General features: G+C 46.2%; 1 protein-coding gene across 2 annotated transcripts in view; it reads right to left on the bottom strand.

Annotated features, from left to right (window-relative positions):
• Window positions 1–14,225, bottom strand: part of LOC121858673 (Down syndrome cell adhesion molecule-like protein Dscam2) — a 29,244-nt gene that overhangs the window by 5,840 nt on the left and 9,179 nt on the right. The window contains exons 2-8 of one of the 2 annotated variants that reach the window (XM_042355245.1): window positions 12,335–12,479; window positions 11,367–11,519; window positions 8,111–8,221; window positions 5,975–6,136; window positions 4,818–5,102; window positions 2,513–2,632; window positions 1,991–2,164 (exon numbers count right to left, since the gene is read on the bottom strand). In XM_042355245.1, the coding sequence (XP_042211179.1) occupies window positions 1,991–2,164; window positions 2,513–2,632; window positions 4,818–5,102; window positions 5,975–6,136; window positions 8,111–8,201 (832 nt within the window). In that variant the 5' untranslated portion in view covers window positions 8,202–8,221; window positions 11,367–11,519; window positions 12,335–12,479. Of the gene's footprint in view, window positions 1–1,990; window positions 2,165–2,512; window positions 2,633–4,438; window positions 4,769–4,817; window positions 5,103–5,974; window positions 6,137–8,110; window positions 8,222–11,366; window positions 11,520–12,334; window positions 12,480–14,225 lie in introns of both variants that reach the window. The other variant, XM_042355244.1, reaches the window with a different exon arrangement.

Here is a 14,225-nt window from a genome sequence, read left to right as displayed (position 1 = left end):
ACAGATTTACATTTGATTTAGACATAATGATATAATATGCATTGAATACATTTACAGGGCTGTACAGTACATAAATCAGGAGTTGTTTATTATTTTAACAATAGATGGGATGGTGCTGTTCTTATATCTATCATTGCAGGCTCTTATGGGCTGAATTCTTTTGTAGTGGCAGACTGCGCAGAGTTGGTGGGGGCTGCAGGTGGCAGGGGAGTGGCGATGACAAGGATGGTGCAGTAGTCCACGGCCAAACCTTTCCAGTGCTTGGTGGTGGAGGTCACTGAGGATGGCATTTCCAGGGTGGAGAGAGCGTTGGTGCCGGAGTATTCTGCGCCGAGCATGATTCTGCAGGCCTTTTCTGTACCTTCTCTGCTGACGTTGTTGGGTGGAGTTGAGAGAAGACGACCAGGCTGGTGACGCATACGTTAGTTTGGGGAGAATAAAGGCGTTGTAGATGGTCTCAGCTCTGGCGTGGGTGTCCCCAAGTGACCAAAGTCTTCGTAGCATGTAGAGACAGTACGAGGCTGCCTTAACTGTGTTATTTACATGGGCCTTCCAGTCAAGTTTGTTGTCTATAGTTACACCAGGAGTTTGGCAAACTACCAGCTAGAGGATGACCCACTGTGACTGCTGGGGTTTGCACTGGAGTGGTGGCTTGAAATGTGCATGACTACGGTTTTTGGTGTGGTTGATGGTGCTTGTTCTCCGTAGTCCATGCCTGTAGCCTGTCAGGGTGCCTTGGAGCGATGAGTAGTCTGGTGCAGTGTCTTCCGCAAACCCCACAGTGCAGTCATCCACGTACTTCCACCGTGAGGTGTCCATAGAGCGTCGTTGATCAGGATGAGGAAGCACAATGGTCCATCTTGGTCCCCTGGGGAACCGCAGGGAGTGTTGGAATGTAGAGACCAAGCCCTGACACCTCACTGCTTGGCGACGTCCACTCAAGAAATCAGTGAGCCATGAGACCAGGTTGGTGGGCAGCCCTAGTGCAATAGCCTTGTTGATAACAGTGCAGTGATCAACAAGGTCAAAGGCCTTCCTGAAGTCCACAAGGGCAACAGCCAGTGATGTCTTACGTTTCTGCAAGTTTTTGTGCAGAAAATCCAGAAAGCTCACCAAGCAGTGTGATGTAGAGGAGGTCCTCATATTGCCAAATTGCTGTGGATCAATTGACTGATAGATACTGGCAAATGCCCACTCAAAAACAAAGTCCTCACAAAGTAGACTGGGTATGGGGGTAATGGCAACTGGCCTGAGGTCGTTAGGGGACTGTGGGGTGGTGACCTTGGGGATGGGGGTGACAAATGCGGTTTTCCATTCATTAGGGCATTTGCTTTGTCTGAGGGATGCATTAATAATAGAACAGAGGGGGGTGGCAAGTTTGACTGCAAACTCCTTGTATATTTTGATTGGGAGGTCAATTGGGGTCGTGGAGCGTTTGGATTTAAATTTCAGGAGTTTGTTGGCGATTTCATATGGTAGAACACTGGGAGTGGGGGAGGGGGAAGGTAAGTAAGCTGGGAGGAGAGTGAGGTCAAGACTGGGTAAGGTATGACATATGGTAGTAAAATGGTTATTAATTATCTCAGCTGCCTCCTCACTAGGTAAATGTGAGATGAAAGGAAGTGTGGGAGACTGACGGTTGAGACCACAGAGATCTTTTACCTTGGAGTACCACTGACCGATGCCGACCTCCTTGAGGCCGTGCACTTTCCTGGGATAATAAGTGTGTGTGTGTGTGTGTGTGTGTGTGTGTGTGTGTGTTCAAGAAGTATACATATATTCATATACTTTACACAAATCCTAAACTGAATAAAACTCTTCGTAAAAAAAAACAGTAATCACAAAATAAAGTAAACAAAGAAAGAAAGAATAAGGGAAGAAATAAAAAAAATAAGAAAAAACAGATGAAAAAAGCGGTCTAGGAACCCAAAAGGAACCCTCCCCAAGGGAATCCTCCCAAAAGGAATCCTTATCCTTAAATCCTTCTTACCATTCACAGACAACTGGACGACCTTGCTGAGTCCTGCGCCTATACCGTTGGTCGCTTCACACAGGTAACGTCCCTCGGAGTCCTTGGTCACCTGGGACAAGAGTAGCGAGCCGTTGGTTAGCTGTTGGACGCCGCTTGTACCCAGGAGGTCACGGTAGACCCCAGGAGAGGTACCTGTAGAAGATCACAAGGTAGAACAACAGGTATTATTAATTAGTTAGTCTATTACATAAACACTGGTTTGGTCAGGGTGTAGTGTAGTTTAGTGCAGTGTAGTGTAGTGTAGTGTAGTGTAGTGTAGTGTAGTGTAGTGTAGTGTAGGGGGTAAATAAAATCATCTGACGTTATCCAAATAAAATGTTAAAAGTGAGGTCCCAGTAGTGAAGTTTATTAATTTATTTTTTACCCCCAAAATGACCTAACCTAACCTAACCTAACCTTAACCTAACCTAACCTAAAACTAACCTAACCTTACCTAACCTTAACCTAACCTAACTTTAGATTATGGAGGTGGTGGCTTACCGTGGGCCTTCCTCCAGAGGACTTTGGGTGGTGGGAAGCCCTCTGTCTGACAGTGTATAAGGGCGTTTCCTCCCCTGGGCACACTCTGGTCCTCCGGCTCCGACACCCAGCGTGGAGGAACTGTGGTGGTGATGGTGAGTTAGTGGGGTGATAGTGGTGGTGATGGTGGTGATGGTGGGATAGTGGGGTGATAGTGGTGATGGTGATGATGGTGGGTTAGTGGGGTGATAGTGGTGGTGATGGTGGTGATGGGTTAGTGGGGTGATAGTGGTGGTGATGGTGGTGATGGTGGTGGTGATGGGTTAATATGGGGATGGTGGTGATTTTGTATGGTGTTTCTGCAGTAGTGATGAGGGGGAAAACCAGAGAGACAGAGACAGACAGACAGACAGACAGAGAGACAGACAGATAGACAGAGAGGGAGATAAAAATAAAACCAACATAATACAGGCAGTCTACTTCCTCTATGACTGATTAAGAAACAAAAAATATCCAAATCTTTTCTTCAAACTGTTTTCAAATGGGAGAAAAGGCCACAGGTAAAAAGATGATAATTACGTCCAGGTGTGATATGAGAGTCACTTGTTATTATGATTAAAACACATTTATAATATCACTTAAGTTTAATGATGGATGGATGAAGGTGAGGTAATAATACCCTATGGTGCAAAAATAGGTCAGAGTGCGTGTGATCAATAAAGGTGCTGATAAGAAGAGTACTTTAGATCTATATATACAGTACATAAGGAGCAGTTCCATCTATTGTGCAGTTTGTTAGTCTAATGAGATAGTACATATATATATATATATATATGTGTGTGTGTGTGTGTGTGGACGTGAGAGATACTGCTGCTACTGCTGGTGCTGCTGCTACTGTTGGTGCTGCTGCTGCTGTTAGTGCTGTTAGTGCTGTTCTATATGCCAAGAGAATTAACAAGACGATGGGGTGGGCTGGTGCCATGACCCCCCCGCGCCTCTCTGTGCTCGCTGCTCAGGGTAGGAACAGCGTATAAGAGCTGGAGAGAGTTAGTCAAAAGCTACGAGATGGTTGAGGACAAATATACTGTATACTGTACAAGCTCCAAAGCGGATAGTGCCAGACAAAGTTATGTAGGTACGGGCGGCAGACACGACTTACTGTACGCTCTTCATCATCATCATCATCATCGTTATCATCATCATCATGATAGTATTGGCCAATAAAGCCTTCAAGAGAGGTCACCCAGTTCTGAGTGACCTGTGGAGGGATGGTGAGGATGCGGTATGGGTGGGTCAGGTCACGCTGCACGCCCTTATTGCCCTTGTGGGGTCAGGGTTAAGGGTTGAAGGTCAAATTGGTTCCATTCCTAACAAGTCTTAAGCCTAACCAAACCATGAAGACTGAGACTCATTAGAGCTACTAGAGCTGGCGGCCATTTGACCAGCCATCTATCAGTCATTAACCCTGAGTTTAAGTTTCCCCAAATTTCTCAAAACTGTAAATCAACCTTAGTCTAGGAAAATACATTATTTACTCAACACTTCTTTACAATATAAAACAATTCATACAATCACTGTTGACAGCCTCAGCTTGATGGTGTGAGTCGTCAGTGTTCTTCAGGAGGGTTTAGGTCTATGGCGACTCACAGATCAAGAGACCAGAGGTGTATAATTATATCCTTTACTCTATCACTAGTTACTGTCATGGGGGGTGCAGCGTGCCGTACGTGGTGATGTGTGTGTGCTGTGGTGCCGTGCGTGATGGTGTGGTGTGCGGTGGTGGCGGTGTGGCCGGTGCGTGGACAAGCAACTACTACGGTGCAGTGCGGTGCGGCGGCGGCGTCACTACCCCTACGGCACCATGCAGTGGGTGCCAGCAGCACAACGGGCGTGTGACGGTGCAGGTGCGGGTGTGATGGTGCGGCTCGTGGGCGTAGGCTACGTTACCGCTGACTGTGAGAGGGGCGGTGTAGGTGACGGTGCGGGCGGCATTGGTCGCCTGGCAGGTGTAGTTGCCAGCGTGGGCGGCGCTCAGGTTGGGGATCACCAGCTGGCTCGAGTAGGCATCCAGGAAGCGGACCTTCAGACCCAGGCGAGCCAGTGACCCCTGCCTGTGGGGGTCGAGGGCGCCCTGGGGGTCAGAGGTGAGCAACTCGCCGTCTTTTAGCCAGCGGATAGTGACTGGTAAGTCGCCCTGCTCGAGACTGCAACTCACCGAAACACGGATGCCGGCGGCTGCGTTCTCCCGGAAGGTAAAAGGTCCTATCCTGGGTGGCACTGGAACGAAAAGTAAGGTTAGTGGGGACACACTCAGGGGGACTTTTACCATTGACGAAGAGCGCTGCTGTCTGTTGGTCGGTGGCGGCACGGTTGGTGGCGCTGCAGGTGTAGTTCCCAGCGTGGTGGGGGAGGACGTGGGCGATGGCCAGGTGACTGTTAAAGTCATCCCAGGAGTGCTGGGTGGTGTGGTCACGGCCCTCCAGCTTCTCACCGTCCTTGTACCAGGTGATGGTGAGCGGCAGGTCCCCCTCCGTCACCGCACACGTCAGCGTCAGGCGGTTCCCCTCAGACAACTGGTGGTCTTTGTTGAAGGGCAGAATACGAGGCGGCACTATGCACACCTCACGTCAGCTCACCAGCCATTATGACAACCACCTACTGTCTACACTAACTACACTGCCTCATACACTCCCTTATGGCTGCTGACTGTGTAGTTTGTATATACTTATCAACATGTCTACACACTTCCTAATGTAAACAAGTCCATAAGCTGTACACTGCTTAATGTGTGCGCGTCTGTATCCTGCCTTGCACCTCCACACACTAACTGCCTACCGTGTACACATTCTTTAGTTATATACTGGTTACATTATACCTAATATATACTCTAATAGGTACACACTTAACTCAAGCTACCTACTATACTATACTTACACAACTTATAATGTATCATGTAAGTAATAAACATAATATAACTGACCAAAACAATAACCTGCGTGTGGGTCCAATGACGTCACCAATGTAAACAAAAAAGATTAACATAAACAATACTCCAGAGGTGACGTCATTGTTTACACCTGAGGCATCACCTGAAGTTAAAAATTAGTAGTTAATATAATGATAAAAATATTCCCTTCTAATAATTTGACTGAAAAGGTGAACACAGGTGAGATAATTAAATGGGCAGAAATAAAAAAATAATTAGAATTACCTGATAAATAGACTAATACACTTAAAGTTACAAGATAATTGTTAGTTAAGATTATTTATGAAATTATACGTACATACACTAATACACACACACACACATACAGTACTTTTTACATTGACAGACATACACATTTACACAAACTGAATATAAGCATGTATTGTACTTTCACATTCTACACATACGTAGTGAAACATTCCTATATACACATTCATATACTTACAGAACACACACACACACACACACACACACAGTAACAGTCTCGACGTACGTACCTAGAACCTTCACTTGCACGGCCTGCGTACTCTTGTCACCGTGCCTGGCAGAAGCCGTACAGGAGTAGGTGCCAGCATCAGTGACCCTCTGTACATTATCTATCACCAAGGAGCCGTTTGGGTGTACTACCTGACGACGACTCACTGGTAGCTGGGCGCCTTCTGCAGGAGACATAGGAATAAGTGATCACGTGTATAATAGGTCCTGGCTATATGTTTCCTCTATGGTAAAGAAGAGATAATTTAGGGGTGTAAATTGTTAAGTGGTTTGAAGATGCATTTATTATTATTATTATTATTATTATCAGTAATAGTAGTAGCAGTAGTAGTAGTAAGTTGCAGCAACTGTTGCTGCAGGTTCCAGAAAATTTGAAAAAAAAAGTAGCTATAGCGCAGGAGGTGGGCGCCTCGAACTGGTTAACTACGTTCCCGATAAGGGCAAATGGTTTCAGTCTTAACAAACAAGAATTTACAGATGCCATTGCTCTAAGGTACGGTCGGCCAGTAGAAGGTTTGCCCTCCCAATGCGTGTGTGGCTCTTCCTATGACGGCGATCACGCCATGGTGTGCAAGAAAGGGGGCTTCATATGCATGAGGCATGACGAGGTAAGGGACCTTACAGCAAATATGTTGAAGGAAATCTGCAGGGATGTCATGGTAGAACCGACCCTCCTTCCATTGGATGGTGAGATCTTCCAACATAGGACTTTAAACACATCTAACGAAGCCCGTGTTGACGTCAGTGCTCGAGGATTCTGGACGCGAGGACAGCGAGCTTTCTTCGACATCAGGATTTTTGATCCCATGGCTGCATGTCACCGTAACCTAGCTCTCGATGATGTACATAGGAGGAACGAGAACGACAAGAGAAGGGCATATGGGGAGAGAATTCAAAACGTTGATCAAGGCAGCTTCACTCCTGTAGTGTTCACAACCTCTGGTGGGATGGGCCCAAGTGCAAGATGTTTCTATGCCAGACTCGCGGAGTTGATCTCCGAACAGAAGCAGCAGCCCAGAAGTTATGTTGCAGCCTGGATGACATGTCGACTGTCTTTCTCTCTCCTTCGGTCGGCTTTGCTCTGCCTCAGGGGAACGAGAGCTTCTGCCCCAATTCCGACAACTGCTGCAGATATTGACTATGAGGCTACAGTCACTGAATGCGGCATAGATCTGCGGCTCAACTAATTCAACACAGATAGGATAGCTACTTATGTATTAGGATATTTAATATTAAGGTAATTAAATGGTGGCGAAGGTGTGGCTATTGGGGGAGGCTGGAGGCCACGTTATATAAAAAAGAAAAGAAAAAAAAAGTAAGGGTAGTAGTAGTAGTAGTGGTCAGAACAACCTTCTCCTTTAAGTCAACACACATACACTCGCCGGAGCTCTTGGCTGTTGGGTCTGTTGCATCATTAAATATGTAGAAGAGAGAGAGGGAGAGAGATGCATGTCCTTTACTGAACCACAAATACGTTTACTGCCTTAAGGAAGACGACTCTGTGTGTGGGTGTGTGTGTGTGTGGGTGTGGGTGTGTGTGTGGGTGTGTGTGTGTGAGTGAATAAATGTATAATCACGTTGTCATTATTCACTCCTACACGTCGTCTTATGTAGTCCTCACTCTCGCTAAATTGTAAACATTGCATTTCTGGTTTTGATTAAATCTTGCAGTTGTTTGCATTTTGTACCCTCTCAGACGACCTGCTTCTTCCTCCTCCACAAACTTTAACTTATGTCCAATATTATGTTAAATCAGTCTAAAATGTACAGTAAATATATGTAGTCTCCATTAATGTCTCAGTACACAAGTATATTCTTCTCAGTATGATGAAAGATGAGAAACTTGAAGGTGAAGAAAGAAAAACATGAAAAAAATACTGAGTTGGTGTATTTACTGTTGTGTTTACCTGTGATTCTGACGAGGGAAGAGTTGTGACGTAGTTGGGGGAGTTAATGATACAATATCACACCTCTAGTATAAACTTGTAAATAAACTCCAAAGTGGATGAAAATAACATACCTATTATACAGTTACAAGCAAGAGTAAACTTATTAAGTCTTACAGGTGATTTACTATACTAGAATTAGGTCAAACAAGAAGATTAGGTCAGACAAGAAGAGGAATGGTGATTACTAACCTTTGAACCAGGTACGAGAGTGTATGGGGTAGCCTCCCACAGGACAGGTGAGTACTAGCCTCTCCCCGGCCACGGCGCTGATGTCTCCCATTGGTCGAACCACCGGCACACCTGAGCAACACAAACCTTCAGTAATTAACATCTACGTCAATGAAGCTGTGTTTTTGTTGTTGTATTTACCTGTTGTTGTGACTTTGATTTGATTGCAGTAACTTTGAATTTTGTTTTAATGAATATCAAGAATAATTAAGGAATTACATACAATATATATACTTAAATATACTAGAATACGATATACTTGACACCTGCTTCAAGACTCATAATAATACGAGTTATTTTTCAAAGACTGTTTTGATATCCTCGTGAGTTCGCTGTTGTTGCCCCCAAGACGTGTTCCAATACTAACACAAATCCCACGAATGCAAAACTCACAACCGATCGTTCAGTGACCAAATAACATCACGTTAAAGAGTATAAGAAAGTGACATTAACAAAAACTCGATGAAAAAAAAAAAAACGATAAAACACGAAAATATCCACCAGTCACGAAGAATGATCATTTAACACACCCTCCCTCTTACAGGAAAACACTACCACAGGAACACCTATAGTCAGGGTGGTTGTGTCTTAAACAGAACTCGTGTTATGGCTAATTTGATGGAACTTGAGGCCAATTGTTCATGTTTATGCAAAGTTTGGAGGCGTGTTTGTTTCCGGTAAAGTTCCTGTTTTGTCCAGACACTCGCATGAACCTGATGTCTTGTCTGTGTGTGTGTGTGTGTCTGTGTGTGTGTGTGTGTGTGTGTGTGTGTGTGTGTGTTTTAACCTCCAATTTTTAGCCTCCCTTATCCTTCCCTTCTTTTATGTATCTGCTCTCACCACACACACACACACACACACACACACACACACACCAAATGAAGTTTAGAGAGAGAGAAGGAGACAAGGAAATAATAGAGAGAGATGACAGAGAGGGAAAGAGAAAGATATAAATATGTTGAGAAAAATAAGAGAGAAAATAACAAACTTCATCCCCTTGCAGTTGTCTCTCTCTCTCTCTCTCTCTCTCTCTCTCTCTCTCTCTCTCTCTCTCTCTCTCCAACACCAACACTTTCTCCCTTCATCCCACACCACCACCGTCCCAATTCCCCCCTCCTCCCTATCACCTCATCAAACCGTAATAAAAATCCACAAATTACCTTATATACCCTCCCTACCTACCTATCACCCGCCCTCCCTGTCTCCCTCCCTCCCTGTCTCCCTCCCTCCCTCCAGGACCTACAAACGGGCTGAGGCTAATCAATATGGCCGCAGCAATGCCTTCCCTCGCCTGGTATGGTATAATCAGGAAGGAACGAGAATCTGGAAATTAGTCGTGGAAAATTCAATTCCGTGTCTGATTGGGGCGCGGGCTGGGTTGTGGCCGCAAGGTTTCCACACTGGCGTCCTGTTGTTGAAGGGAGAGTCGGCATGTCCCCGTTTTCTGTGATGGGTGACAGTGAAGAGGTGTCCGTATTCTGTGATGGGTGGTATTGAAGAGGTGGCCATATTCTGTGATGGGTGGTAGTGAAGAGGTGGCCGTTTTCTGTGATGGGTGACAGTGAAGAGGTGTCCGTTTTCTGTGATGGGTGACAGTGAAGAGATGTCCGTTTTCTGTGATGGGTGGTGGTGAAGAGGTGTCCGTTTTCTGTGATGGGTGGCAGTGAAGAGGTGGCCGTTTTCTGTGATGGGTGACAGTGAAGAGGTGTCCGTTTTCTGTGATGGGTGGTGATGAAGAGATGTCCGTTTTCTGTGATGGGTGGTGGTGAAGAGGTGTCCGTTTTCTGTGATGGGTGGCAGTGAAGAGGTGGCCGTTTTCTGTGATGGGTGACAGTGAAGAGGTGTCCGTTTTCTGTGATGGGTGGTGATGAAGAGATGTCCGTTTTAGGGTGGTGATGAAGAGGTGTCCGTATTCTGTGATGGGTGCTGATGAAGAGGTGTCCGTTTTCTGTGATGTGGTGATGAAGAGGTGTCCGTTTTCTGTGATGGGTGGTGATGAAGAGGTGTCCGTTTTCTGTGATGGGTGCTGATGAAGAGGTGGCCGTTTTCTGTGATGGGTGCTGATGAAGAGGTGTCCGTTTTCTGTGATGGGTGGTGATGAAGAGGTGTCCGTATTCTGTGATGGGTGCTGATGAAGAGGTGTCCGTTTTCTGTGATGTGGTGCTGATGAAGAAGGTGTCCGTTTTCTGTGAGGTGTGGTGATGAAGAGGTGTCCGTATTCTGTGATGGTGCTGATGAAGAGGTGTCCGTTTTCTGTGATGGGTGCTGATGTGTCCGTTTTCTGTGATGGGTGGTGATGAGGTGTCCGTTTTCTGTGATGGTGGTGATGAAGAGGTGTCCGTATTCTGTGATGGGTGCTGATGAAGAGGTGTCCGTTTTCTGTGATGGGTGACAGTGAAGAGATGTCCGTTTTCTGTGATGGGTGGTGGTGAAGAGGTGTCCGTTTTCTGTGATGGGTGGCAGTGAAGAGGTGGCCGTTTTCTGTGATGGGTGACAGTGAAGAGGTGTCCGTTTTCTGTGATGGGTGGTGATGAAGAGATGTCCGTTTTCTGTGATGGGTGACAGTGAAGGGGATACCATTTTCTGTGATAAAGTTGGACAGTTGTTTTCTACATGTGATGGAAGAGCAAGACCCCATGTTCTGTAGTTTCCAAAGGTAAGATACCCAATTATCTAATGCTGTTGTAGGCATGAAACCCACTTACTATGAGTGAAAGGAATATAAGAATCCCATTTTCTGTGGTTGAGTGAAATATGTGACCCATTTTTTTTTCTAGTTAGTCATGAGGCCGCCATTGTTATGTTAGTGAAATAATGAGGGTTATTTTTTTAGTTTCTGGAGTTGGGAGAGCCCCTTGTGTCCTCTCCTCCTCTTCCTCTTACTCCTCCTCTTCTTTTTCCCTTCTACTATTCTCCCTCTCCTCTGTCTCTTCACCTTGTTTTCATCCTCCTCTGCCTCCACCTCTTTCCTCTCCCCCATCTCTCTCTTCTTTATTTCCTTCTCTTTCATGTCGTCTTCTTCCTTCCTCGACTCTTTCTCTTCCCTTTCTCCTCGTCGAAATTATCCTCCTCCTCCCCCCCCCTCTTTTTTTATCCCCTCCTTCTCACCCTCCTCTTCTACCTCTCCTTATGTATACCTTCTTCCTTCCTTATTACCCCACCTTTTCATGTCTTAATCCCACTCTACCCCTCTCCCCTCACCCCCTCTCCCACTCACCGTAGACGTTGAGGCGGGCGGCATGGTCAACATTACCCACGGCGTTGGTAGCAGTGCAGCGATAAAGGCCTCCAAATCCACTGCCGCCACGTTGGTAACATTGACGCGTGAGATGACGTCACCATCTACACTGACGTACTGTCTAACATCAACCTGAGGGGGGGGGACAAGACTGAACAGAATAGGTAGATATAAGATAAAAAAGTGATGGGTAGAAATATGGCAACAAAGAGGAAGGAAGGGACGGAAGGACGAAGAGAGGGGGGGAGAGGGGGGAGAGTTGAGTGGTTAAGGAGGAGAGGAGGAGGAGGGGGAGGAAGAAGCCATCATTAGTAAGATAAGTGAGGATAAACGACTTTCACCCTAATACACTACCACAATAAGGGTCACTATCACCTGTCACACCTTCAAATTTATATACGTCTCTTTATAATCTTACGAGGTTAGGTTAGGTTAGTTTAGGTTAGGTTAGGTTAGGTTAGGTTAGGTTAGGTTAGGTTAGGTTAGGTTAGGTTAGATTAGGTTAGATTAGGTTAGGTTAGGTTAGATTAGGTTAGGTTAGGTTAGGTTAGGTTAGGTTAGGTTAGGTTAGGTCATTGGTGTAGAATATTGTATAATATTTTAGTGTACATAATTTGTTTTACTATAATCTTGTTTCAAATTGGATTTTTAAGGGTTTTTCTTATTTGTTTATTTGTTTTTTATCTAATTTAGTCATTTATTCATATGATTCACTGGTTTATTCATCTATTTATCTAATTAATTATTCATCAAATTAGCTCACTTTTACCTCTCTCTCTGCCTCTTACTCTCTCTCTCCCCCCCTTTCTCTCTCTCTCTACCACCCCCTGTTTCTCTCTCTCTCTCCCACCCATCCCTCTCTCTATCTCTCTCTCACTCTCCCATCTCTTTCCCACCCCCTCTCTCTCCCACCCCCCTCTCTCCCACCATCACCCCTTCTCTCTTACCTGTCCGAATGTTTGACGGGGAAGCCATCCAGAGTCCAGCTAACAGAGGGCGTGGGACTACCTGATGCTATACACTTGAGGCTCACAGAAGGCCCAGGCTGTAAGGTCTGCTCGATGAACTGGTACTTGAGCACAGGTAAGGTGTCTGAAAAAGGTAATTAAGACGTGTTATTTACAGGTAAGGTGTCTGAAAAGAAAGGGGTAATTAAGAGGTGTTATTTACAGGTAAGGTGTCTGAAAAGGTAATTAAGAGATGTTATTTACAGGTAAGGTGTCTGAAAAGAAAGGGGTAATTAAGAGGTGTTATTTACAAGTAAGGTGTCTGAAAAAGGTAATTACGAGGTGTTATTTACAGGTAAGGTGTCTGAAAAGAAAGGGGTAATTAAGAGGTGTTATTTACAAGTAAGGTGTCTGAAAAGGTAATAAAGAGATGTTATTTACAGGTAAGGTGTCTGAAAAGAAAGGAGTAATTAAGAGGTGTTATTTACTTGTAGTTGAGGGTCTATGAAAGGAGGTAATGTTATATGTAGGAAATTTAGTTAATAGCCTTTGTTATTATAGTGTAGGGAGAGGTGGTGGTAGTGGTGGTGGTGGTGGTGGTGGGAGGAGATGTGGTTATGAGTGAGAAGAGAAGAGAAGAGAAGAGAAGAGAAGAGAAGAGAAGAGAAGAGAAGAAGGAAGGATGGTTATTAGTGAGGAGGAAAAAGAACAGAAAAAAGGAAAGAACGAAACGTGGTTATAAGTGAGAAGAAAGAAGAGAATGAAGACGAAAGCGTAATTATGTATGAGAAGGAACAAGAGATAGAAGAAGAAAGAAGAAAGAAAGAAGAAAGAGAGCGTGGTTATAGGTGGGGAAGCCACGAGTGAGTGAGACGCGGTCATTCCACCAACAGTTACCAACGCGTCTAAACTTTGCCCAAGGAACGCCAGGAATACAAATAATTACTAACCACGACAAACTGAGCTAACTGGAGGTGTTGGTGGCGTCGTTTAAATGCACCGCACGGACAGACATTTATTTGGACAGGGTGTGTGACGGTGGCAGCTCCTGGGGATGGGGGCTTACAAAGGTGGGGAGGGATGTGGGGGTGGGGAGGTATGGGGGTGGGGAGGTGGAGGGGTGGGGAGGGGTGTGTGGGGGGGTAGGGAGGTGGAGGGGTGAGGGAAGGTGTGGAGGGGTGGGGGAGAGGGAGGGAGGGGGGGGTGGGGAGGTGGGGGGTGGGTAGGTGTGGGGAGGGGAGATGAGGGGTGGGGAGGTGGGGGGGTGGGGAGGTGGGGGTGGGAGGTGTGGGGGTGGGGAGGGAGGTGGGGGGTGGGGAGGTGTGGGGGTGGGGAGATGGGGGGGTGAGGGGAGGGGTGTGGGGGTGGGGAGGTGTGGGGGGTGGGGAGGGGGTGTGTGGGGGGATGGTTGGTGGTGGCTGAGATATCCTTGAAGGTAAGAATATCCTGCTGAAGGGAAGAATTGGTTGATGAGCATCTCTGACGAAGGAGCAAAGAAGGTCCTCCTCCCTGCTGCGTTACTACTGGTGGTAGTAGTGGTGTTGGTAGAGCTGGTGGTGGTGGTGGTTGTGGTAGTGATGGTGGTGGTGATGGTGGTATGGCGGTAGTGATGTGGTGGTGGTTGTGGGTGGTAGTGGTGTTGTAGAGCTGGTAGTGGTGGTGGTTGTTGTGGTGGTGATGGTGGTGATGGTGGTGATGGTGGTAGTGATGGTGGTGGTGGTGGTGGTGTTGGTAGAGCTGGTAGTGGTGGTGGTTGTTGTGGTGGTGGGTTGTTGTGGGTAGTGGGTGGTGGTGGTAGTGGGTGGTGGTGTAGTGGATGGTGGTGGTTATGGTGCTGTGGCAGAAGGATGGTGGTGATGGTGGTAGTGATGGTGGTGGTTGTGGTGGTGGT

This window comes from Homarus americanus, unplaced genomic scaffold (assembly GCF_018991925.1).
Source record: "Homarus americanus isolate GMGI-L3 unplaced genomic scaffold, GMGI_Hamer_2.0 scaffold74, whole genome shotgun sequence".
Taxonomy (NCBI): Eukaryota; Metazoa; Arthropoda; class Malacostraca; order Decapoda; family Nephropidae; genus Homarus; species Homarus americanus.
The sequence above is the reverse complement of the archived record's forward strand: the minus strand, read 5'-3'. Positions and strand labels throughout refer to the sequence as shown.